Source organism: Triticum aestivum, chromosome 4A (assembly GCF_018294505.1).
Source record: "Triticum aestivum cultivar Chinese Spring chromosome 4A, IWGSC CS RefSeq v2.1, whole genome shotgun sequence".
Taxonomy (NCBI): domain Eukaryota; kingdom Viridiplantae; phylum Streptophyta; class Magnoliopsida; order Poales; family Poaceae; genus Triticum; species Triticum aestivum.
Window position 1 is genome coordinate 752,998,156 of NC_057803.1, and position 26,902 is coordinate 753,025,057.

Here is a 26,902-nt window from a genome sequence, read left to right on the forward strand (position 1 = left end):
TAGCCAACTGCTTCTTCACCCTCTCCTTCCAGACCACCGTTGTCGTTGAGAAACATCAACGAGCAGACGGCATCACTTCCTTGTGCGATTATGTCCCTCAACAACGCTTCTTGTGCTTCGTCTCGGGGGGCGTCCATAGTTTCTACAAATATTTACAACATGGCAATTATTATTCAAACACGACAGATATGGATATATTAGTGGCAAACGTAGAACTAGCTAGCTAATCACAATAAGGAAACATATTAGTGGCCTCGACGCTGCTTCTCTAGGGTTTGGGGTGGCCTCGACAACGCTTCAAGGGTTAGGGGGTGGCCTCGACAACGCTTCAAGGAGGGGGTAATATCGACCCCCCCCCCCACGTGTTGAAGCAATCGGGAGGGGGTCGGCATTGAACACTACATCTATGTCCCACAAGTGACGTGGGCATCGACGCCCGCGGTAGGGTAGAGGGTCGTGGATCGCCGAGCGATCGAGGGTCAAGGGGTCGAGGATCGCCGAGGGGACGGGAGGTTGCCTAGTGTCAAAGGATACAACAAAACCATGTCTTCATCATTAGGCGAAAGTAACAGGTGCATGATGGTACGAAGCTCTCCAAAGTTATTTTGGAACGGAGTCCTAGATAGGATAATTCGCTTTTTGGTACAAAGTTCAGCAAGAACCTTCCGAATATCGTTATTTGGAAGGCCTTTGCTGAAATTCGTACAAAAAGGCAAATTATCCTATCCGGGACTCCATTCCAGAATAACTTTGGAGGACTTCGTACCATCATGCCATGGTTACTTCCGGCTAATGATGAAGCCATGGATTTCTTCAATACTTTGACACTAGGAACCCTCTCGACCCCTCGGCGATCCTCGACCCCTTGAACCCTCGACGACCCTGGAACCCTCGACCCCTAGACGACCCTGGAACCCTCGATCCCTTGACCCTAGAACCCTTGACCTGGGATAATATCGACAATGCTTCAAGGGGGTAATATCGACAACGACGAGATACATACACGGGAAATTAATGTTATCGGGGAGGGGGTATATCGACCCCCGCCCCCCCACGTATTGAAGTTATCGGGAGGGGGTATATGGACCCCCCCCCTCATGTTGAAGTTATCGGGAGGGGTATATCGACGATAACAGAGGAGAAGATCGAAGAAAAAAAAAGAAGAAAAAAAAGAGGAGAAGAAGAAAGGAATAGAGGAGAAGAAGAAAAAATAGAATATTTTCTATTTTTTCTTCTTCTCCTCTATTTCTTTCTTCTTCTCCTCTTCTTTTTCTTCTTTTTTCCTCTTCTTATTTATTTCTCCTCTTCTTCCTCTCCTCTTCTTCTCCTTTCTTCCTCTTCTTATTTTCCTTTTTCCTCTCCTTCTTTTTCTTCTTCTTCCTTCTTTCTAGATAGCTAGATATATAAAACTTTTCTAAAAATGTAACTTTTGCATATATAAAACTTTTTCTTCTTCTTCCTTCTTCCTTCTCTTCCTTCTTCCTAAATATATAAAACTTTTCTAAAAATGAAACTAACCTAAAATTAATGTACTAAATCAGAGAACATTAATGTACTAAAATTATTGTATTTTTAAAACACCATGCATATTACAATTGAAAAAATACATACATTCATACAAAAAAATACATATATGAACATACAAAAAAATACATAAATACATATATGAACATACATAAGAAATACATATATCTAAAAAAATACATATATGAACATACATAAGAAATACATATATCTAAAAAATATAAAAACATCTAAAAACATGTTAAAAAATAGCATATAGTCCCGGCCGGCAGGGGCGCGCGGTGCTCGCAAGGGCGGCGTCGGGGCGGGCAGGGGCGAGCGGCGGGCGGCGTCGGGGCGAGCAGGGGCGCGGCGAGTGGCGGCGACGGCGTCGGGGCGCGACGCGGGGTGGCGACGGTGTCGAGGCGGCGCGGGGAGGTGACAGCGACGGTGCGGGGTGGCGCGCGGCGACGGCGTCGGGGCGGCGCGGGGTGGAGATGGCACGGGGCGCGGGCGGCGACGGCGTCGGTGGGCTGTGAATCGGGCAGCCTGGCGGCGTCGTCGGCGCGGGGCAACTGCAGAGATGAATCTGAAAAACGCCAAGTCTTTTCTTATATACTAAGAGCATTGGTCCCGGTTCGTGGCATCAACCGGGACCAATGCCCCCCTTTAGTCCCGGTTGGTGCCACCAACCGGGACCAAAGGCCTCTTTTCAGCAGCCCAAAGGGAGGCCTTTGGTCCCGGTTGGTGGCACCAACCGGGACTAAAGGGGGGCATTAGTCCCGGGTCGTAGAACCAACCGGGACTAATGAACCCTTTAGCCCCGGTTGGTGCCACCAACCGGGACCAATGGCCTATGCTGCCCCGAACCCAAATATTTAGTCCCACCTCGCTAGTTGAGAGGGAGGCGCACCTGTTTATAAGGTGAGGTGCGCCTTCCCTCTCGAACTCCTCTCTAAAGCAGGCTTTCGGGCCTAAACCTGCAATCTGTGCCTGTGGGCCTACTGGGCCTCCCGCGGGCTTGAATCCTGGCCCATGGTAGGGTTTCTAGTCGTATTCAGGCCGTGGGGGGCCAGTAGGTGGCACTTTTTTTGTTTTTTTGTTTTCTTTGTTGCTTTATTTATTTTATTTTGTTTCTACTTACAACAAAATACTTATTGTTGCTATTTTTATTTTTTTCCAGTTTTTTTGTTTTGCTTTCTGCATTATTTATTTTTTATTGTATTTTGCTTTATTTTTTAATTCTTTTTGCTTTTAGTTTTAGAAAAATTATAAACTTTCTGTTAGTGCCATTAGTTTTCAAATTTGAAAACACTTTTTTTGTTTTCTTTGTTGCTTTATATATTTTATTTTGTTTGTACTTACAACAAAATACTTATTGTTGCTATTTTTATTATTTTTCAGTTTTTTTTGTTCTGTTTTCTGCATTATTTATTTTTTGTTGTTTTTTGCTTTATTTTTTAATTCTTTTTGCTTTTAGTTTTAGAAAAATTATAAACTTTCTGTTAGTGCCATTAGTTTTCAAATTTGAAAACACTTTTTTTGTTTTCTTTGTTGCTTTATTTATTTTATTTTGTTTCTACTTACAACAAAATACTTATTGTTGCTATTTTTATTTTTTTCAAGTTTTTTTGTTTTGTTTTTTGCATTATTTATTTTCTTTTGGTTTTTTGCTTTATTTTTTAATTCTTTTTTGCTTTTAGGTCAGCAAAATTATAAACTTTCTATTTGTGCCATTAGTTTTCAAATTTGAATTCTTTGAAATTTGTGTGAATCACATGTTTGTGAGCTCAACAAGGCGTGTAGAGGGACGGGCTTATAAACCTGTGTGAGCGCCCTTCGGTTGGCAAGGTTTTCAAATTCATAGTTTTCAAATGAACTCTGAAAAAGTTGGCATAGCATGTGCATGTACAAAACGGACAATGGTATCATACTCGTCTGTTACAAAGTTGGCATGGTATCATCATAATAGTTGCGGGAGAAAGTCTTCACTTTTTCTTCGCTTGTGTCGTTTGCTTATTGCGTCGTAACCATGGATAATCTTCATCGTTTATCAGGATGCTTGGGTCAGCCTTGACTTTGAAGGGGGGAATTTCATGAAACTTTTCATACTCTTCAGACATGTCTGTCTTGCCCTCCACTCCCAGGATGTCCCTTTTTCCTGAAAGAACTATGTGGCGCTTTGGCTCATTGTATGATGTATTCGCTTCCTTATCTTTTCTTTTCCTCGGTCTGGTAGACATCTCCTTCACATAGATAACCTGTGCCACATCATTGGCTAGGACGAACGGTTCGTCAGTGTACCCAAGATTTTTCAGATCCACTGTTCTCATTCCGTACTGTGCGTCTACCTGTACCCCGCCTCCTGACAGATTGACCCACTTGCACTTAAACAAAGGGATCTTAAAATCTACTCCGTAGTCAAGTTCCCATATGTCCACTATGTAACCATAATATGTGTCATTTCCCTTGTCGGTTGCTGCATCAAAGCGGACACCGCTATTTTGGTTGGTGCTCTTTTCATCTTGGTCAATCGTGTAAAATGTATTCCCATTTATCTCGTATCCTTTCCAAATCATTACAGTCGAAGATGGTCCCCTGGACAACAAGTACAGCTCATCACAAACAATGTTGTCACCTCTGAGACGTGTTTCCACCCAACTGCTGAAAGTCCTGATGTGTTCACATGTAATCCAGTCATCGCACTGCTCCGGGTGTTTGGAGCGCAGACTGTTCTTGTGTTCATCGACATACGGGGTCACCAAGGTAGAGTTCTGTAGAACTGTGTAGTGTGCTTGAGACCAAGAATATCCGTCCCTGCATATTATTGAGTCTCTTCCAAGCGTGCCTTTTCCAGTCAGTCTCCCCTCATACCGTGATTTAGGGAGACCTATCTTCTTAAGGCCAGGAATGAATTCAACACAAAACCCGATGACATCCTCTGTTTGATGGCCCATGGAGATGCTTCCTTCTGGCCTAGCGCGGTTACGAACATATTTCTTTAGGACTCCCATGAACCTCTCAAAGGGGTACATATTGTGTAGAAATACGGGCCCCAGAATGACAATCTCGTCGACTAGATGAACTAGGACATGCGTCATGATATTAAAGAAGGATGGTGGGAACACCAGCTCGAAACTGACAAGACATTGCGCCACATCACTCCTTAGCGTTGGTAAGATTTCTGGATCGATCACCTTCTGAGATATTGCATTGAGGAATGCACATAGCTTCACAATGGCTAATCGGACGTTTTTCGGTAGAAGCCCCCTCAATGCAACCGGAAGCAGTTGCGTCATAATCACGTGGCAGTCATGAGACTTTAGGTTTTGGAACTTTTTCTCTGGCATATTTATTATTCCCTTTATATTCAACGAGAAGCCATTCGGGACCTTCATACTGAGCAGGCATTGAAAGAATATTTCTTTCTCTTCTTTCGTAAGAGTGTAGCTGGCAGGACCTTCATACTGCTTCGGAGGCATGCCCTCTTTTTCGTGCAAGCGTTGCAGGTCCTCTCGTGCCTCAGGTGTATCTTTTGTCTTCCCATACAAGCCCAAGAAGCCTAGCAGGTTCACGCAAAGGTTCTTCGTCACGTGCATCACGTCGATTGAAGAGCGGACCTCTAGGTCTTTCCAGTAGGGTAGGTCCCAAAATATAGATTTCTTCTTCCACATGGGTGCGTGATTCTCAGCGTCATTCGGAACAGCTAGTCCGCCGGGACCCTTTCCAAAGATTACGTGTAAATCATTGACCATAGCAAGTACGTGATCACCGGTACGCATGGCGGGCTTGTTCCGGTGATCTGCCTCGCCTTTGAAATGCATGCCTTTCTTTCAACATTGATGGTTGGTCGGAAGAAATCGACGATGGCCCAGGTACACATTCTTCCTGCAGCTTCCAAGGTATATACTATCGGTGTCAATTAAACAGTGTGTGCATGCATGGTATCCCTTGTTTGTCTGTCCTGAAAGGTTACTGAGAGCGGGCCAATCGTTGATGGTCACGAACAGCAACGCCTTTAGGTCAAATTCCTCCTTTTTGTGCTCATCCCACGTACGTACACCGTTTCCATTCCACAGCTGTAAAAGTTCTTCAACTAATGGCCTTAGGTACACATCAATGTCGTTGCCGGGTTGCTTAGGGCCTTGGATGAGAACTGGCATCATAATGAACTTCCGCTTCATGCACATCCAAGGAGGAAGGTTATACATACATAGAGTCACGGGCCAGGTGTTGTGATTGCTGCTCTGCTCCCCGAAAGGATTAATGCCATCCGCGCTTAAAGCAAACCATACGTTCCTTGGGTCCTTTGCAAACTCATCCCAGTACTTTCTCTCGATTTTTCTCCACTGCGACCCGTCAGCGGGTGCTCTCAACTTCCCGTCTTTCTTACGGTCCTCACTGTGCCATCGCATCAACTTGGCATGCTCTCCGTTTCTGAACAGACGTTTCAACCGTGGTATTATAGGAGCATAACACATCACCTTCGCAGGAACCCTCTTCCTGGGAGGCTCGCCGTCAACATCACCAGGGTCATCTCGTCTGATCTTATACCGCAATGCACCGCATACCGGGCATGCGTTCAGATCCTTGTAGGCACCACGGTAGAGGATGCAGTCATTAGGGCATGCATGTATCTTCTCCACCTCCAATCCTAGAGGGCATACGACCTTCTTTGCTGCGTATGTACTGTCGGGCAATTCGTTATCCTTTGGAAGCTTCTTCTTCATTATTTTCAGTAGCTTCTCAAATCCTTTATCAGGCACAGCATTCCCTGCCTTCCACTGCAGCAATTCGAGTACGGTACCGAGCTTTGTGTTGCCATCTTCGTAATTGGGGTACAACCCTTTTTTGTGATCCTCTAACATGCGATCGAACTTCAGCTTCTCCTTTTGACTTTCGATTGTGTCCTTGCATCGACAATGACCCGGCGGAGATCATCATCATCGGGCACATCGCCTGGTTCCTCTTGATCTTCAGCAGCTTCGCCCGTTGCAGCACCATCATGCACATCGTCTGTTGCATCTTGATGTTCAGTAGCATCACCGTATTCAGGGGGCACATAGTTGTCATCGTACTCTTCTTCCTCGCCGTCTTCCATCATAACCCCTATTTCTCCATGCCTCGTCCAAACATTATAGTGTGGCATGAAACCTTTGTAAAGCAGGTGGGTGTGAAGGATTTTTCGGTCAGAGTAAGACTTCGTATTCCCACATATAGGGCATGGACAACACATAAAACCATTCTGCTTGTTTGCCTCAGCCACTTCGAGAAAATCATGCACGCCCTTAATGTACTCGGAGGTGTGTCTATCACCGTACATCCATTGCCGGTTCATCTGCGTGCATTATATATAATTAAGTGTGTCAAAAATCATTACAGAACATCATGAATAGATAATTAAGTGACCAAATTAATAGAAGTTAATCATCACATAAAAACCAAAGTACATACATCGTTCTCATCTAACAACATAAAGCTCTGCAGAGCATCTAAATTAATTAAACCATACATTGAAACTATGTAAAACATTTCAATGCGAAAACAAATGCGATCATAATCGCAACCAAGGTAACAACTGATCCAACGGCATAATGATACCAAGCCTCGGTATGAATGGCATATTTTCTAATCTTTCTCATCTTCAAGCGCATTGCATCCATCTTGATCTTGTGATCATCGACGACATCCGCAACATGCAACTCCAATATCATCTTCTCCTCCTCAAGTTTTTTTATTTTTTCCTTCAAGAAATTGTTTTCTTCTTCAACTAAATTTAACCTCTCGACAATAGGGTCGGTTGGAATTTCCGGTTCAACAACCTCCTAGATAAATAAAATCTATGTCACGTTGGTCGGCATAATTTTCATAAACAATAAATGAACCAATAGTTATGAAAAGATAATATATACCACATCCGAATCATAGACAGGACGAGGGCCGACGGGGGTGGATACCAAAACCATCGCACTATATAAGATGCAATAATAAAAGTAAGAAAATAATACAAGTATCTATCTAAACATACAAGTAAGAATATTTTTCCTTTCAGAAAGAAGATAAGAATAAGAGGCTCACCACGTTGGTGTCGGCGATGAGATCGGCGCGGGTGATCGACGGCGGTGAAGACGGGGATGGGGCGTGACGGACCGCTAAACCTAGACAAATATTGAGGAAAATGGAGGTTGGAGGTCGAGCTTGGAGAGGAGAAAGCTTAAGTAGTGTGGCTCGGGCATTTCATCGAACACCTCATGTGCATAGGAGGTGAGCTAGAGCACCACAAAGCCCCCCATCGCCGGCAAGAGAAAAACAGAGCACTGGAGTGCTCTGCTCGCGAGCGAGGGGGTATATATAGGCAGCACCATTGGTCCCGGTTGGTGGCATGAACCGGGACTAAAGGGAAGCCTTTGGTCCCGGTACATGCCACCAACCAGGACCAATAGTGGTGGGCCAGGAGCCAGGCCCATTGGTCCCGGTTCATCCCACCAACGGGGACCAAAAGGTCCGGACGAACCGGGACCAATGGCCCACGTGGCCCGGCCGGCCCCCTGGGCTTACGAACCGGGGCAAATAGCTCCATTGGTCCCGGTTCCGGATTGAACCGGGACTAATGGGCTGAAGTGGCCTGGGCCATTGCCCCCTTTTCTACTAGTGCACGCTCCTTCAAAGCACGCAAACCTTCTCCATCTATGGGAACGCGAGACAACCCCTCGTAGGCACATCACGAGGACGAAGAGGCTGTTTGGTAGGCCACAGAGTGACGCGGAGGTCTTATCACTGGTATCGCCATGCGGAGCAGCTCCACCAGCTACTTCATTCGATTATTCAGCAGCTGTGATGACGGAGACCCCAGGAACTGCCCCTAGAAGGCCTTCTCTCCACCTCGTGACCCGCCAATTGGTTGAAATGTATAACGGCATCTGCCACGCTCTGCGGGAGATCCACAAAAACTTCTGCGGAATGCCACAGCTGGGTGAGCTTGACACACCTTTTGCTGCCAAGCACACACTGTAATAAGTATTACTTACCCGAGGCGATTTGTTCTAACTGTCGGAGCACCTCACGGTTAGCTCGGGCCATGGTCTTGACATCAGAATGGGTAAGCTGAAGTTTTTCAAGCTCCTCCTTCATTTGCTGCCCCTCCGCCTAAAGCTTGCCGCACGCCTCAACCTCCTGCACCCACGCCCGGTCCTTATCCCCGGCTACCTTCCCAACGGCTCGGGCCTCCTACGCCTTCACGTCTACAGCCTTCTGTTGCTTCGCTTCTTGCTGAGCTTGTCTGAGCTAGGCCTTGAGCGACTCAACCTCGGCTAAAGCTCCTGTCATTAGAACAACTCGTCCTTAGCTATCACAACTTTTTCTATGCAAAGTATCACGTATAAAATGCAAGTCCAAATTGTTTACCTTGAGACTACGCGAACTTCTGGTTCACCAGGTTGAGGTCCTCCTGGGACCTCTCGAGCTTCTGGTTCATCCTCACAATCTTCTCGGAGACGAAGTACAGAACTGAGTTCGAAACCTACCAGCAATAATCCTTATTACAAAGCTCGCAATTAAAATGTTGAAATTCTAGGACGATGGCCTCAGGCAGCGTCTTAGGGGCTGCATGATGCTACCTCTTGAGCTTGCGTTTGTTTTCCCTTGAAGAGGAAAGGGTGATGCAGCAAAGTAGCGTAAGTATTTCCCTCAGTTTTGAGAACTAAGGTATCAATCCAATAAGAGATGATGTACAAGTCACCGAATACCTACACAAACAATCAAGAACTTGCAACCAACGCGATAAAGGGGTTGTCAATCCTTTCACGGTCACTCGCAAAAGTGAAATCTAGTAGAGATAGTAAAGTAAATATTTTTGGTATTTTTGTTGTATCGATTGGAAAGTAAAGATTGCAAAATAGTAAACAAGATTCAATAATATGGAAAAGAGACTTAATATAATGGAAAAGAGACCCCGGGGCCATAGGTTTCACTAGTGGCTTCTCTCGAGATAGCATGTATTACGGTGGGTGAACAAATTACTGTCGTGCAATTGATAGAAAAGTGCATAATTATGATGACATCTAAGGCAATGATCATGAACATAGGCATCACGTCCGTGTCAAGTAGACCGACTTCTGCCTACATCTACTACTATTACTCCACACATCGACCGCTATCCAGTATGCATCTAGAGTATTAAGTTCATAAGAACAGAGTAACTCACTAAGAAAGATGACATGATGTAGAATGATAAACTCAAGCAATATGATATAAACCCCATCTTTCTATTCTCGATGGCAACAATACAATACATGCCTTGCTGCCCCTACTTCACTGGGAACGGACACCGCAAGATTGAACCCAAATCTAAGCACTTCTCCCATGGCAAGAAAGATCAATCTAGTAGGCCAAACTAAACCGATAATTCGAAGAGACTTGCAAAGATATCAAATCATGCATATAAGAATTCAGAGAAGAACCAAATAATATTCATAGATAATATTGTTCATAAATCCACAATTCATCCGATCTCGGCAAACACACCGCGGAAGATTATTACATCGAATATATCTCCAAGAACATCAAGGAGAACTTTGTATTGAGAATCAAAGAGAGAGAAGAAGTCATCTAGCTAATAACTATGGACCCGAAGGTCTGCGGTAAACTGCTCACGCTTCATCGAAGAGGCAATGGTGTTGATGTAGAAGCCCTCCATGATCGATTTCCCCTCCGGCAGATCACCGAAAAAGGCCCCAGGATGGAATCTCATGGGTAAAGAAGGTTGCGGTGGTGGAAAAGTGGTTTCGTGGCTTCGCCCGATGTCTCTATGGTATAAGAGTATATATAGGGGAAAGAACTAGGTCGGGGGAGCTACGAGGGGCCCACGAGGGTGGGGGGCACGCCTACCCCCCCCCCCCCCCCAGGCGCGCCCTCCTGCCTTGTGGATGCCTCGTTGCGTCTTTGACTTCAACTCCAAGTCTTCTGGTTTGCTTTCGGTCCAAGAAAGATGATAGCTAAGGTTTCATTCCGTTTGGGATTCCTTTTCTGCAAAACTCTAAAATAGAAAAAAAACATAAACTAGCACTAGGCCTCGGTTAATAGGCTAGTCCCAAACATAATATAAAAGAGCATATTAGAGCCCATTAAACATCCAAAACAGATAATATAATAGCATGGAACAATAAAAAATTATAGATACGTTGGAGACGTATCACATGACAAGCTCCTTCCACATTGTGCGACCCATGGCCGGTTTCTAGAAACCAGCTTTGGGCTCTGGGGCTGCTCACTCACTAAGCCTGTTAGAACGTTGTGATATCATGTCCTCGGACAAATACATAAATTAATAAGCCCAAATAAATAAGCTAATTTTGCACAAGAATAGAAGCATACCTCGAAGCTCGTTATGAGGTTCTTGAAACCTCGTGCAGGCTAGCTCTGGAGGACCAGAAACCCTGCAGCGCCGCACCTATCACGGAACGGTGCTCTCCCTGAAGGGAGGAGCCCTTCAGGATCTCCTCCAACTCTTCGCTCCACACCGCACCTGCACGTCCTTGGGCAGTAGGCGGGGATGGCGGGACAACCTCGGACCCAGGCGCCAATGTGCCAGCCCGAGTGGTTTCCACCTATGGCCGTGGAGCTAAAGTAGATATCGGCTGGACCGATGGCTGGCCCAGGCCCTCTTCGAGGACCTTGCGGTGCTTCTCCCCCAGGTCTTGTTAGGCCAAAGTTTTCACCTCGCCCATGAAGGCCACCTCTTCGGCCCCTCCATGTTGGCTTCGGGAGCCAAAGTGTATGTCGCCTCCCCTAGCCCGTCATGCACTGGGGGAGGAGTAGCGGGCACTGGAGTCCCGCGGACGGATGGCAAACCGCTCGATGAACCGCTGGGGATCACCCTTGGTGGACTATTTAAGAAAAGGCACTTTATGCGTTTAACTTTGCTAAGGGAACTTGTCAAATAAAGGGATAGGATATAAAGATGACGGCTTACCCTCGAGGTGCGAGCTTCTTTCTCCCCAGTGCGAAGAAGTCTTCTTCGGAGTCGCTGGAGAGCTCGACTCTCTCCGGCGACTTGCCATCAGCCCTAGCTAAGGTCCTCCTCAGCCCCTTCAAGCCCTTGGGCTCCATGCCGGCTTCAGCTCCCTCCGACGCCGCCTATAGTCTTTTAGGGGAGGGTTATATTCTTACTCATCCTCCTCTGTGTGGCCGTCATGGGCGGAGGAGGTGTGTTTCCTTGGACCGGGTGACTGAGGTCTACCAAGCCTAAGCACTCGCCTTGCCCTTTGGGGACCACCACGTGCGGCTCCTCAACTAGGAGCGCCATGAGTAGAGGGGTCCTTCACTCCTCCAGTAGTGGGGCTCGGCACTGCACTGTCTGCACCCAAGCCGACCACTTCTGTAGAACATCGAGCATAGCGATTCACTAGAATCTGGCCCTTATTACGAGAGAAGTATTCGGAATTGTGTATTAGAGCACTCATAGGGAGGGGGGGCTTTATAGTCGTGATTGAAGGAGAGGTCCTTCCCCTCCTCAGGAATCTTGTCCTTGGCCAGCTTTAGGAGTCGTGTCCACATGGCTGCCAAGGTGGAGCAGAAGAAGGCGGTGAGGGGCCCATGTACTTAGGCTTTTATACACACATTGGGGTAGCTCGAAGCTGGAGTGGGATCATTCGGCGGTTGAGAATGACATTGATGATGTCGGTGAGCTGGAGGTTCTTTTTCATCATGGCCTCCACCATTGCTGGGTTCCCACAAGCAACACCCTTCTCCTTGCTAGACCTGAGCTTCTTCGGAGGCCCAACCGAAAAGGGAGGGACCTCGGCCTGACCATTGGCGAGTGGTTCGGTGATATAGAACCACTCACGATGCCACTCCTTCACCGTTTCGATGAAGATTCCCTTGAACCATACGGCCCCCTGGTTCTTGCTGGTCATGCCCCTCCGCACTGCGCAAGGTGGGAGCTGCTGGACTTTGGCTTGATCCCGAAGATCTTCAGCCATAGGCCAAAGTGCGGCTCGCAGGGGAGGAAGTCCTTGTAGACCGTGATGATGAGGCGAGATGGAGAATGGATTTTGGGGCCATATGGTGGAAATCGAGCCCGTAATAGAACATTACCCGGCTCACAAAAGGGTGCAGCAGGAACTTGATGTCTACTACACAACCTTCTTCTTGTAGACGTTGTTGGGCCTGCAAGTGCACAGGTTTGTAGGACAGTAGCAAATTTCCCTCAAGTGGATGACCTAAGGTTTATCAATCCGTAGGAGGCGTAGGATGAAGACGGTCTCTCTCAAGCAACCCTGCAACCAAATAACAAAGAGTCTCTTGTGTCCCCAACACACCCAATATAATGGCAAATTGTATAGGTGCACTAGTTCGGCGAAGAGATGGTGATACAAGTGCAATATAGATGGTATATAACGGTATTTGATGGAAGTGAACCGGTTAAGCTGGAACAATTAGACAAGTCTAGCTTTCGAAGATGGTTCAAGTTTCTCAGTTCTACCGCTGGCCATTGTACTATTCCATTGGTTGAAATGTTCAGCTTTGTAAGGCAACAAAAATTGTTCCATATACTCTGTTGTATTTGGGATGGTTCAGATTACAAAATATAGTCGCAATCTGTTATAGTCAGCCTCTTAATAAATCTGCAAGGTATTATGTTTAGCTTCTCTTCAAGTTGTTCTACATCTTCTGTCAAACCACGGAGCATCAGTTTCAACTTAGAATCGCCAAGGTGTTCAAGCAGAGGGAGTATCTCAGGCATGCTTGCTAGCATTGAGCCGAGGGAATGATACAACCACTACTTGTGCTGCCACCTCCTGGTGCCATCTCTGTAGCTTAGGCATGTAGTAAAGTAGCATGGTTTCTAGCTTAGGAAAGGAGGGTGGTGGAGAAGTAGATAATTCCCCCTTGTCTGTATCATCATTACGAACGCATATTCTTGTCAAACTATCCATTCTATGCAAATCCAAGTATTGGAGAGAGGGCAGCTGCCATAATGGTGGGAGATCCTTTCAGTTGTTGCGTCTACTCAAACAACGATCACTGAGATGTTCCAACAGTGTAGAGTTGTGCATCCATGATGACAATTTAGCACCAGCATAATTAGATAAACATAAACCTTCAAGCCTTTTGTGAGGACGAAGGGCCTCAACTATTCCTTCTGCCCTAGTATCTACTTCATATCCAACATCTCCCTCAGGTCCAGACCGAGGTCGATACCAATCGAGTGATAATCGCTTCAAATTATGCTTGGCAGACATATTGCCTTGTTTGGCATTTTCTGCACTATGCACTTTTCTCAAGTCGGTCAAAGCAAGAGCACTGCCTTGATTCAAATCTTTAGTTGATCAATTCCATGACCTACATCGTCACTATCAATGACATAACTCGTCAATGTCTGTAGAGAATTCAGCTGACCAATACTTCATGGCATGCGCTTCAAACGAAAACACCCATTGAGGAAGATGTGCCGGAGACTGCTCATATATCTTATGCCTTCTGGTAAATTCTCAAGGTGTATACAACCAATGAGCTTCAATATTTGAAAGCTATACAACATGGTAGTGGCTTCAGGCAATGCAGATATATCGGAATCAGAACAATCCAGATAATGAAGATGTTTCAAGTTTGTCATGTGTGTACTGATTGAGAATGTCTTCAACGCTCGCAAGGACATGAATTTTGAAAGGGCCATACTCAGAGACTTGTTCGTGTCCCAAGGAGACTCCCCTCGGTCTAATATTGTGCGGGCTCGAGGAGCTAGAATTTTCTTCATGGATGCAGTAGTATTGTTACTGACATAATCAAATGACAGATGTCGAATCTCATGCTGCAATTAATGAACTAGCATGGATTTCTTAATGTGATGAAGATCCTCCGAGAATGGAGCAATCATTTCCACTTACGGATTCAGCAATATCATGCATGAGATCATGCATCTTGCAAGTAGTTGGTTGATGGGTGAACCCATCTTGAAATCTGGAGAGCGGTTACCTGTCAATCTCCACATCTTGGAGGAAACATCTCCAAACTAGCAAATCAAATATTTGTTAGCCTCTTGTTTCCGACGCAATAAAGTCATCTGCCATCCACAACTGGATTAACATGTATTTATCCAATCGGCTATCCTTGGGGAAAATGGCACAGAGGGAAAAGCATATTTTTGCTTCCGATGACAAGTGATCATAGCTCAGTTGTAGTGCAGGTACGATCTTAGTTGCTAGGACATCATTCTTCCCGACATCACTATGCAGAATAGAAAACCACTGATTGTGATGCTTCGAACAAAGTAATGCTGCTATGGTATTGATAGCAAGAGGCGATCCCTTACACTTGTGGACAATACTCTTAGCAATTGAAATCAATTCCTCTTGCTTTTCCACTCCCATTCCAAATGTGTTTCGATGAAAAAGCTCCCATGACTGATCCTCATCTAGAAGTGATATCTGATATGGAGGAAGTGTGACCATGATAGAAGCAACTTGATCGCTGCGGCTTGTCGCAATTATAGCATTGCCTGAGACGTCATGTTAGCATAGCACATATCTCATGTCATCCCACTTTTGTCTATCTTCATTCCAAACATCATCCAGCACTAGAAGGTACCTTTTCTTGCCCAAAATTCCACGAAGTTCCTTCCGCAGTGCCTCCATCTCGGTGAAATCAGACTTCTTCATCTTTGCTACTTGTATTATAGATCGGATTATTTATTCGACTATGAGCTTGTCTGAGACACAGACCCATATGACCAACTCAAAATGATGCGCCACTCTTTGGTCATTGTGAACAAGTTGAGCAAGGGTGGTCTTAGCGATCCCCCCCCCCCCCCGGTTCCAACTATGGGGAGCACCATCACGTTGCTATTATTATCGTTATTGTTGTGGGAGTGATCGATCAGTATCCTGACCACTTGTTCCTTCTCATCTTGTCTACCGACAATCTCTGATTCATTGACATGAGAATATGTTTGGGGATGAAGCATGCTTGGTGCCTCGGTATGTTGCAGGAAGTGGAAATTATTCATCTCCATCACCAGTTCATCAATCATTCCAAGGGCATCTTTCATCTTCCTGCTCATCAAAAGTTGAAAAACAACAGGACTGTTGATGGTGAAGTAGCTCAGCACCTGGAATGAAAAAAAAGTTAAAAGACTTCCATTTTAGTATTAAAACCATAAATTGGAATTGAAAAGCTTCAGTTTCCAAATTGCAGGAATGATATGATTTTTAACAGACAACACACTTTAACTTTTTTACAGGTTATCTTCAGAGCTACAGTTTGGATCCGTACGTGGTCTTTACTCACTCCTATAGACTCCAGGGAGCCTTTGGTTACTGGGTGCAACCAATGGGAGATCGTAGCACGGGTTATCTTCAACTGGTTCGGATGGCGCTCGCATAACAGGATAGGGGTCTAGAGAGCTTATCCTTTTAATCTTCATTGTGCCGCTTGACGTGGTTCGCTTGTACTTTTCCTTTCTTTTTGATACTCTTTTCTGCTCCGTTTTGTGAGCTGTAAGACTTTTATGACGATTCTGGATTGTTAATAACATCAGCATGATGCAGAGGCCGAGGTACGCCTCCATTTCCAAAGAAACATCTAGTCCTGCTCTTATGTTGTTATGTAAACTAGCACAGTGGCTATCGTAACTGTGTGTTGACTATGTTTTATAGCTCAATAAAAATGGTTCTATACGATTCGAATAATATGGTTCTATACGCCCCAGATTTGTTTTTTTTTTCACAGCTCTAATTTTAATGTATTTCATCCTGAAAATTTACACACTTGTGCATTATGCATCCATGTATATTTATATTTTATTTTATTTTTGAAATATGAAAAATATGAATTTTGATTCTTTTTTTTAATAAACCGGCCTCATGAAACCTTGGCCTCCAAAAGGGATTTCTGATGAAACAATCTAATTAGCATTGCCAAAAAAGTGTTTGTTTCAACTTAAAAGAAGTGTCTGTTTCGTGCAAATAATTTGGCTTCAACACATGCATTTTATATGTTGTAAGATGTTGAGTGTAAATAGTTTTCTCGATAAAGAATATTTTTAACTTAAAATATAGCATCAAGCGGACACAAAGCATGATGAGCCATACTCGGGCTTTGCATAATTAAGACACACACAATCGAGCACCAAAAACATGACCCCAAAAAAACAGACAAATCAGTAATTGTGAGTAAGGATGGCAATGGGTCGGGTTTGGATCGGGTTGAACAATATCAAATCCATATCCATATCCATGAAGACAGTCTTTGCCCGCCCATGAAAACATCCATGGGTGAAATATTGTGTCCATGTCCAAATCCGATGGATATCCATATCCACTGGATATCCATTGGGTCATCTCGAGACATATAAATAAGGCTTAACATAATATTAACATAAACTCTTTCATTCTTCACCTCGTGGCAGGCTAGGCTTCACTTATGTTAAATCAACATCCAGTAACAACCTAAGATCATTTAGTATTTTTCTAAAAGACGAGAATGACGAGTCATTTAAGAAGGAGATAAAAATAAGGGAAGGGGTGTTGGAGTATGTTACGGAGGGGATTGATTATCACCTTATAAAAGTTACGACGGGGATTGTGTAATTTCTTATGCATGTTTTAGATAAAAAAGTGTAAAATTGCAGTGGGACATGTGAACATGGAGCAGGGATAGCAGATTTTTTTCCATTAAATCATACTATCGGGTCGGATTTGGGTATATCCATGGGTACAAGATTATATCCATGCCCAACCCACGAACAATCGGGTCGGGTTTGGGCGCCGTCCATGGATATAAAAGCATATTCAAACCCTATCCATTCGGGTCGGATAGCCATGGATATCCATGTCCATGGATATAGGACCGGCACTATGCTTATGTTGATGGAGATGCTAGATCGATCTAGAGATTATGCCGTCACCCATGTTGGTAAAAATCTGTCTGGCCGCTCCCTTCAATCGCATACATACCATCTTCAACAGCGGTTGACATTAGCGTATATCACATACGAAGCGAGTATGTGGAACACATGGACGGACCATGTACATTGGATTCCACGTACGGCCCATGCAGATTAATCACTCCAAGGCCCACCTGTACGGTGCAGACAGAGTGACCGACCCTAGATCAGACTGGACCCACTCAGATTTCTGAATATAGTAGTACAGTCCATCTTATTTCGGCCACCCGAATTAGCTTCCGGCGCCACCTCACATGTACTGGCCCCAATTTCACGAAAAAAAAGTACTGGCCCCTTGCACCCAACTACCCAAGACCTCTTCTCTCTACAAAAGACACTAGATCAGAGCATCTCCGACGGCCTACAGCCTATCCTCAACTAACGCATGGCAAATGTTAACATTATGTTTGAAATACTTCAGGCATGGAAACCAATGTGTATAAGAATGCTAATTAGTGGTGAACATTAGTGCCAAAATTTGTCTAAAAGGCAATCTTAAGGTGCGTCACATCTTCAACGGTAGGTTGTATTCCCTGTTGAATGGAATTTCCCCCTCTTCGATTTATTTGTTATCGAGTGTTGCCATGTTAGAGTACAATGTTGTTCCCGATGAGGGTTTATCCTTCCCTCGCAACTGAGGTGGCTAGGTCCTCATCAACTTCAAGCTCCATCGGCAAGCCCGTGGATTCATCTCTTCTGTCGCCGCCGCTCAAATGGTCGATGGTGGGGAACGGGCCCCGGTGCCTCGTCTTCGGCTAGTAGTTTAGGTTGTTTTTTCTTCTCATACAGGCATTTTTAGAAGCTTAGTTTACTGTCTTACCTTATTTTTGAAGTTTCTCCCTAGAACTGCACTACAATCGTGAGTCAAAAACTACTTTTCAAGAGAAAGGCCACTCAGATGTCCAATCTTGAACCGCCAAATTCAACCAACCGTCTATGGAAAAATAAACTTTTTCTAGAAAAACATCATATTCCCTTCACATCGCTTTATAAGACTGATTAATCTTGTGTTAAGTCAAATCTTTTTAAATTAATTTAAGCGATTTTATGAAAAAAAGTGTGAATTTGGTCGAATTTATAACAAAGTACACAGAAAAGAAAATTGAAAGCCTGATAGTACTATCTTAAACAAGCTCTGCTCCTTCCACCAAGATAGATAAAGAAACGAAAAAGATTCAAATCAACCGACAGATTACGGCTCACGCGTCAGCCGGGCGTGTGGCCCGTCGGATATGCGCCCAGCTCTCCGTCTTTGCATGTGTGGTCTACTGATTTTCTTTCCATTTCCGGCATTTCCGTCTGCACACGCTAGTGAATAGCTGCATCTAAAAACCCGTGTATTGACTCGCAAATGAGGTGCAAAACAAGCCTGGGTACCTAGAGCATCTACAGCCGTACTTAGCTAATCCAGACCCCTAAACGTCCATGGACGCGCCCGGGCAATGCATGGGCGTGTCCGTTTTAGACCCCTATTTGTCCATCCGTGCAGCCATACTCCTCATTTTTCTTTCTTAGAACATTGTTTAGATAGATACAAGTGGTTTTGAGTTATGACATCTACAAAGACACAAAATAGATTAATAACTGAAGTACACAGATTTAATGAGGAAAATATTTAAATATTCCAGTAAGCAGCAGAACAGAGCAGAGGAGGAGACCTTTTCTTCAGGCAAATGTTGCATCTACAAGAATTAGAGACTTGACTGGAAACTAAAGAAAATCCGGGCTCCTCTGTTTTTGTGTGTGTGTTGCAACCATGGTAGTTTGGTTCAGGTTGTTTCATCCCCGGGCGAGCACTTGGTGTTTTATTACCCATGCAATCTGTACAAAGAAGAAAAACTCTGCAACACTGTTCGGAATTACTTGTCTCAAAAATTGATGTATCTACAACTAAAATACGTCTAGATACATCCATTTCCGCGACAAGTAATTCCGAACGGAGGGAGTAGTAGTACTACGCATCTCTTCCTGCAGCAACACAACAGCATGCATTTTGACAGGATCGTGGTTCCTGGCACCACACAGGGGTGTTGTAACCAAGAGAAATGAAATGGCACTTCTTAGCCCAATTTAATAAAGCTGTCAAGCTAAAGTATTTTGCAACGGAACAACAGACTTGAGTGGGAACAGATTTACATACACACACACACACACACACGTGCTTTTCAGTTTTGACCAACATATACATATAATCAACCAGCTCAACAGTACATCAATCCTCAAACGTATAAATAATCCCACGAGGCCGGTATCCCCAAGCACAGGCACAGGCACAACCTTAGCATTCAGTGCATGGGATCAATCAATAAATCTTTTTGGAATTGCTTCAACGAAATCCCAGTAAGCGCCTCCTCTTGAGAAGGCCTCCTTCAAGTTGCGGCATTCGCTGATGGATAGTTTCTCGAGGGCTGGGAACTTCTGCAGGAGTCCCTCCGGCAGTGTCTCTAACCTTGGGCACTCAACAATCCATAGCGTCTTGAGCTGAGGGAATGATACAACCCCTACTTGTCCTGCCACCTCCTGGTGCCATCTCTCTAGCTTAGGTATCTTCTGAAGAATCATGGTTTCCAACTTAGGAAAGAAGGGTGGTGGAGAAATGTAGGATTCCCCATTGTCTGTGTCATCATTACCAACACACATACTTGTCAAACTATACAAATCACACAAACGCAAGAGCATGAGGGAGGGCAACTGCCATAATGGTGGAAGATCCTTGCAGTTCTTGCATCTAACTAAAGAAAGTTCGCTGAGATGTTCTAACAGTGTATAGTTGTGCATCCATGACGAGAATTTCACCCCGGTATAATCATATAACAGTAAAGCTTCAAGACTTTTATGAGGACGAAGGGCCTCTAAGATTCCTTCTGCATTATTATCCACCTCATCTCTATCATTTGTGCTATCAGGTCCATGCCAATTGAGCAACAATCGTTTCAAATTATGCTTGGCGGACAAATTGCCTTGTTTAGCATTTTCTGCACTATGCACTTTTCTCAGCTCTGTCAAAGAAAGACTACCACCTAGATTCAAATCTCTCAGTTGATCAATTCCACGGCCGGCATCACTATCAATGACATAATTCGTCAATGTCTTTAGAGAATTCAATTGACTAACACCTTGTGGCATGCGCTCCAAACGACGACACGCCACAAGGAAGATGTGACGAAGACTGCTCATATACCTCATGCCTTCGGGTAATTTCCTAAGTTCACTACAACCAATGAGCTTCAATGTTTGCAAGCTATACAACATGATAATGCCTTCAGGCAATGCAGATATACTAGAACCAGAACAATCCAGATAGCGAAGATGCTTCAAGTTTGTCATGTGTGTACTGATTGAGAACGTCTTCAATGCTCGCAAGGACATGAATTTTGACTTAGCCATACTCACAGGAATCTCAATCCCAAATTCATTTTTCAAAACTAATATTGTGCGGGCTCGGGGATCTAGAATTTCCTTCATGGCTCCAATAGTATTGTTACTCACATTATCAAGTGACAAATGGTGAACCTCATGCATGCTGTAATGAACTGGTGTATGTGGATCCTTGCAAATTTCCTGACGTGATGAAGATTCTTGTAGATTGGAGCAATCATTTTTGCCTACGGAGCCAGCAAGATCATGCATGAGATCATGCATTCTGCAAGTAGTTGGTTGGTAGATGAAGACACCCTCTTTAATTTGGACATCCTGGAGGAAACATCTCCAAACTAGCACATCGAAAATGTGTTGGCCTCTTGTTTCTGATGCAATAAAATCATTAGCCATCCATAGCTGGATTAACATGTCTTTGTCCATCAGGCTATCCTTGGGAAAAGAGCACAGAAGGAGAAGCATATTTTTTCTTCGGATGACAAGTGATCATAGCTCAGCTGTAGTGCAGGTACAATAGCAGTAGATGTGAGGATTTCATCTTTCCAGACATCACTATCCAGAACAGAAAACCACTGACTGTGATGCTTCGAACGAAGTAAAGCGGCTATGGTCTTGATAGCAGGAGGCAATCCCTTACACTTGTGGACAATGTTCTTTGCGATTGAAATCAATTCCTCTTGCTTTTCTGCTTCCCTTTGAAATGTGTTTCTCTGAAAAAGCTCCCATGACCGATCCTCATTCAGAAGAGATATGCGATGTGGAGGAAGCGTTCCCATGATAGAGGCAACTTGATCGCTGCGGCTTGTCACAATTATAGCACTACCTGAGCCGGCCTGTGAGTTTAGTAATGATCTCATATCATCCCACTTGTGTCTATCTTCATTCCAAACATCATCCATCACTAGGAGATACTTTTTTTTGCCCAACACTTCACAAAGTTTCTTCTGTAGTGCCTCCATATGGGTCAATTCACACTTCTTCATCGTGGCAACTTCTATTATAGATCGGACTATTTCTTCGATAACGAACTTGTCAGAGACACATGCCCATAAGACCAACTCAAAATGAAGCTTCACCCTTTGTTCATTGTGCACAAGTTGAGCAAGGGTGGTCTTACCGATTCCCCCCATACCAATTATGGGGAGCACCATGACATTACTATTATCATTATTGTTGTTGGAGTGGTCGAGCAATATCTTCACCACTTGTTCCTTGTCATCTTGCCTACCCACAATCTCTGATTCATCGACATGAGAGTGTGTCTGTGGATGATCAACGCTTGGTGACTCCTTATGTTGCAGGAATTGAAATTTGTTCATCTCCACAACCAGTTCATCTATGATTTCAAGGGCGTCCTTCATCTTCCTGCTCATGGAGAGACGGAAAACAACCGGGCTATTGGCAGTGAAGTAGCTCAACACCTGGAATGAGAACAAATAAAACATGAGTTAAAAGGCTTCCATTTCCCAATCAAAACCTTAAACAGTTAAACTGAAATTGAATAGATTCCATTTCCAAATTAAAACATTTAATTGAAAACCAAACTCCATCTTACAAGTGAAAACGTAGTGCGCAAGAATTATTTGCAGGATTAAACTGCTCCCAAACGGGGCCTGGATTGAAAACAGAGCCAGCCTGTAAATGTAAATCTATGTCCTGCTCTTATGTTCTCATGTAAATGAAGTCACCAGTGACGTGGCAATTTGTTTTGCTGCCTGTAATGATGTTCAGTAGCTCTCCGCAAGTTTACTGTCTAACAAAACACCATCTTACAAGAAGAAATGTATTTGTAGCGCATAAGAATTTACAGGGGTAGTGTAAGATTACGGAGCTCCCAAACTAAAAACAGTCAGAGCCAGCAAGAGTGGGTAGAGAAAGTAGGACGAGGACGAACCTTGCCTGCTCTAGAGCAGCGGTGGCGGCGGCGGATCTCGGCGGCACGGCGGCGTAGCGCCTCGTAGCGGAAGCCATCGAGGAGGTCGTCCGCCTGGTAGGCGGCGGCCTTAAGGTCCTTGACCCACTGGTGGACTGCAGGGTTGGTGCGGCTCTTTGCGTCGGCGTCGAGCAGAATGCACTGGACGGCGGCGAGGTGGCGTTCGAGCTTCCGGCGGGCCTTGTCCAACCCCCACGCCCGAAGAAGCTCGCCCACCAGCATGTCGCCGGCCTTGGCCGCCACGCTGCCCAGCAGCGGCATCAGCAGGGAACCCATCTCAGGCGGTCGCCGACGGTGGGTGGCTCAAATCAATCGGTGCTCCGATACGGTATTGATCCCGAGAGTGGATGTCTCCCCGGATGGGGAGTCTTAGCGTTGAGAATATAATACAGCGGCTAGCTCACATGATTGCAGAGGCTGTCATGTGGCCACTTGTTTTTGTGTTGCTTAAAATAATTACGAGTTGTTTGTTTGTTATGTCTTCAATATATGAAGCTGCTGCCGGCCGTTTTAGATTACAAAATGATAACTGTTGAGACACTTATTTTGAAACGGAGGGAGTACAAATTTAGAAGTTGGTATGAAGACACTGTAGCTTGTATCAAGTCTTTCTTCTTTATACAGATTTATTTATATCATACCGATAAGATCAGCTTGTGTCATATAGCATTGGATTCGTATTTCAAAGGACTTTAATGGTATAATTTTCATGGTACAAAGCTCAAATTTTGCTGATGAAATTGATAATCAAAAGTTAGACTCAAATGAGAGGGTCCCTTGTTGACTCGTTCATATAGAGTTACCTTACCATGCATTACCTCACGGCAACCAACGACACAGACTATACAATTTTTTAAGGTGCAATTTCTGATAGGAGACCTACCGCTGCTTGCAATTATACAGCTCGTTTATGGCATCTCCAAGACAGATATGTAAACCTCCCGTAACCGTTTGGACTGCGTAGTCCGGACCACGGAAGCGATCCAAAATGGTCTTGTATCAATTCGAGGCGTGGCTCGGGTGCGATTTCTCCTGCAAATTAAAGAGAAACATGGGGAGCTTTGCGGGAGTCTGGACCGCTACTTCGTCCTATTCTGACCGTCCTGGCCCATCAAAAACACCTCCCCCTCCCGGCGCCAGCTGCCCGCAATCATGTCGCTGTAGAGCAGCAACTCCTCATTGAAGAGCGGACGCGACCTATCACTGGCGTCAGCATTGAAGCGGCTCGCCTGTCGAGGGTGCCGCCAACAACGCGTATCCGGTGTTCGTGCATGTTCAATGCCCGAGACGCGTGATTGGACTGGACGGGACATATATTGTCCGGTGTACGTGGACAATGCTGGCGAGCTGCATGTATATAAATAGATAGGTAGGAGACCTCTCGAAACAGTCTTCGCCACGCTTTATAGTTAAGCACAAACTAAAGTACACGATCGAATGATACAAAGTAGTGGGGAGACTCTCTTACAAAGCAGATCTCGGGATGACCGGCCAACATAAACACAAGTGGCTACAATGCAAAAGAAAAAAACTAACATAGGTAAACTTGAAACTACACCACTACACGCCCTAGAATACCTAAGGTTCAGGACAATGCTCTCAGGAGAGTGAACAGCGCAAAGCGTCGCCGCTGCCAAGTCCAAGACGGACAAGGGCTTTCAACCGGAACCCTGGCACGGAGAGGAGAACCGCAATGATGTCCCCAAGAGGAAAGCGGCAACCGCGGGCATCCACGGGAGTGAGTTGGAGGCATCAATGAGCCGCGTGGGTACCGAGAGCTCTTTATTTTTTGTGAGGACTAAAGTTTAAAGTTACAATGTGAGCTTTTTCAACTAAACCCCTGCAAAATCTCTCAGTTTTCATCATGCCTTGGCTCAACTAATTCGGACCGCTATCGCATCACTTCTGCCATATCATGTACTGACACTAGTAGAAAAACACCTATTAGTCCCGGTTTGTAAGGGGCTTTAGTCCCGGTTCGTGAACCGGGACTAATGGGTCGTTACTAATACCTCCCCCCTTTAGTCCCGGTTCTAACACGAACCGGGACAGATGGTCCTCCACGTGGCCGGTGCGCCGAGCCTAGGCAGGGGGGCCTTTGGTCCCGTTTGGTGGCTCCAACCGGGACCAAAAGGCATCCACGCGTCAGCATTCCAACGGCTGGGGTTTTTATTTTTTTTAAAGGGGGGGGGGGGTTGGGGGTTTTGGGGGTTAATTTAGGTGTTTCATATATTGTGTTAGCTAGCTAATTAATAGAGAGAAGTGTTCTCTCTTATGTCCGTAATTGGTCGACGCTACGTACTATATACATATAGCCCTCGACACGCTAGCTAGTAAGAAAATGAAGCGAACCATCGAGTACAGAAGTTCGTCATGCATACCGAGAGAAATGATCGATCGACCTCTCCTTCTCCGAGAGATTGGTCGAACAACAAGTTTTCGTATCATGTACGTCCGACGCTACTGGCTACATACATGTACAATATATAAGATCTCTCAATTACAGTCCCCTAGCATTTGAAATCAACTTCCACATGGTATTCTACGGCTTTATTGATGACGTGGTCAGGAAAGAATCCCGCCAATTCCTCTTGAATTGCTTTCATGCGATCTGGTTCTAGGAGTTCATTCCGCATCTGCCACGTCTAATTTGAAGAAGGGGGTTAATTAATACATATATATGAATGAAACTCAACAGAAATGATGGTGTAATAAAATGAAATTGTGAATATTATTAATTGCTTACGCACTTCATATTGTCTTTGAGAGTAGCCCCGCTTATTTTTCAAAGTCGCGTTGTAGATGAACTCGCACACGTAGTATCCACAGAAATCATTACCTTGTTCCTGCCACAAGCACTTTACGAGAAATAGAGGTCAATCAAACTGATAATGAAGCATTATAAATGGCATTGATGAAAGTATAGCTATAGAATCAACGGGAGATGCGCACAACTAGCTAGCCAGTAGTACTTACTTTCGGGTATATATATCGCAGCTCCTTCGGCAGTCCCGGAGCTATTGCGGTGAACTGTTTCCAAACCCTGCAAGACAAAGAAAATAATTATTATTACTTGAGATATCAGGAAATGAACAAAAAGTTGCCGCTATGGTGCGATAATGATCGATTGAACTTACTTGCTGAGCATTTCAGTAATGTCCGCATAGGTGCTGGGATCTTTCCGTCTCGAGTCTAAGACGGTTACTAGTCCACGCTCAAGCTTAATCTCCAGAAGAATATAGTGGAACCTGCGCACGCATGCATAACTCATCAATTACATTACTATAACCTCGCTCGAGTAATAAGGGAAACCGAATATGCAAACGATCAGTAACACACACTTGCCGTTGTAAGGAAAGAGTATGGTATCTTAAAACTAGCAATTCAAGGCATAGTCCATTGTCCATTGTCAAGTTGTGAATGGATGTAGCTTAAAGTTCTAGGCAGAAGTTCAACTTAACAGTCTCTGCTGAAACACTGGTATATTAAACAAGTGGTGAGAGAAGGCAAATCTCTAAATGAGTATTTGAGATCTGGTGGGGGGTTGTTAGAATTAATGGGCTAGGCCCATAGCAATTTCTGAAATTTCAAAGCCCATGTGTAAAATGGCAAGTGGTGGTGCTAAGTTTAGTCCCACCTTGGAAGTTGAAGAAGAGTTGGACCTCTTTATATAGTGGGTTCTCTCCACCACTCTAAGTGGTGTGTGAGAAGAGAAAGGGAAAACCACACGCGCGCTCGCTCGCCTCGCCTCGCCTGGCCGTGCCGAGGCGAGGCGGCGCGTACATGCGACATGCGCGTGAATGGTCCGCCGAAATCCGGTCCGTCTCCTTGCAGGAGCGCAGCTTCCTTTTGCCGTTTTATTTCTTATGTCTTGGCAGACAAGTTTTGATTTCTTGTCCGGTAAGTATACGAATTAGAAACCGAGTCGGTTTGGGATTGTGGTCGCGACACAATACCGCCTCTGGTCCTAATATATATACAGCTACCGGCTGCGGCTAGAGACACACCGAAAAACACCTAGGGTTTTGCCTCATCTCACAACTTGCGCCGCCATCGTAGTCTACTCCATCCCAAACGCCGGCGTGCATCGGCGCGTGGGAGAGCAGGTCTCCGGAACCGTTCGTCTTTGCGATCCTGCACCGGGA

The 26,902-nt window shown here is 44.9% G+C and overlaps 1 protein-coding gene and 1 pseudogene across 1 annotated transcript; both read right to left on the bottom strand.

Annotated features, from left to right (window-relative positions):
* Positions 1–15,014: 15,014 nt before the first annotated feature.
* On the bottom strand, positions 15,015–16,069 carry LOC123084631 (putative disease resistance protein RGA3; annotated as a pseudogene).
* Positions 16,070–21,018: 4,949 nt separating this feature from the next.
* Positions 21,019–23,033, bottom strand: LOC123083672 (putative disease resistance protein RGA3). Its single transcript, XM_044505643.1, has 2 exons — positions 22,719–23,033; positions 21,019–22,245 (listed from the first exon to the last, which is right to left on the bottom strand). Exons 1-2 carry the CDS (start codon positions 23,031–23,033, stop codon positions 21,247–21,249), a joined length of 1,314 nt encoding a protein of 437 aa, XP_044361578.1. The 3' UTR covers positions 21,019–21,246.
* Between the last annotated feature and the right edge of the window lie 3,869 nt (positions 23,034–26,902).

Excerpts from the sequence above, each read along its gene's own strand:
- LOC123083672 (XM_044505643.1), bottom strand. The coding sequence starts at position 23,033 with ATGGGTTCCCTGCTGATGCCGCTGCTGGGCAGCGTGGCGGCCAAGGCC. Across the intron at positions 22,246-22,718 it reads GCTGCTCTAGAGCAGGCAAG|GTGTTGAGCTACTTCACTGC; the intron begins GTTCGTCCTCGT and ends TTCTCATTCCAG.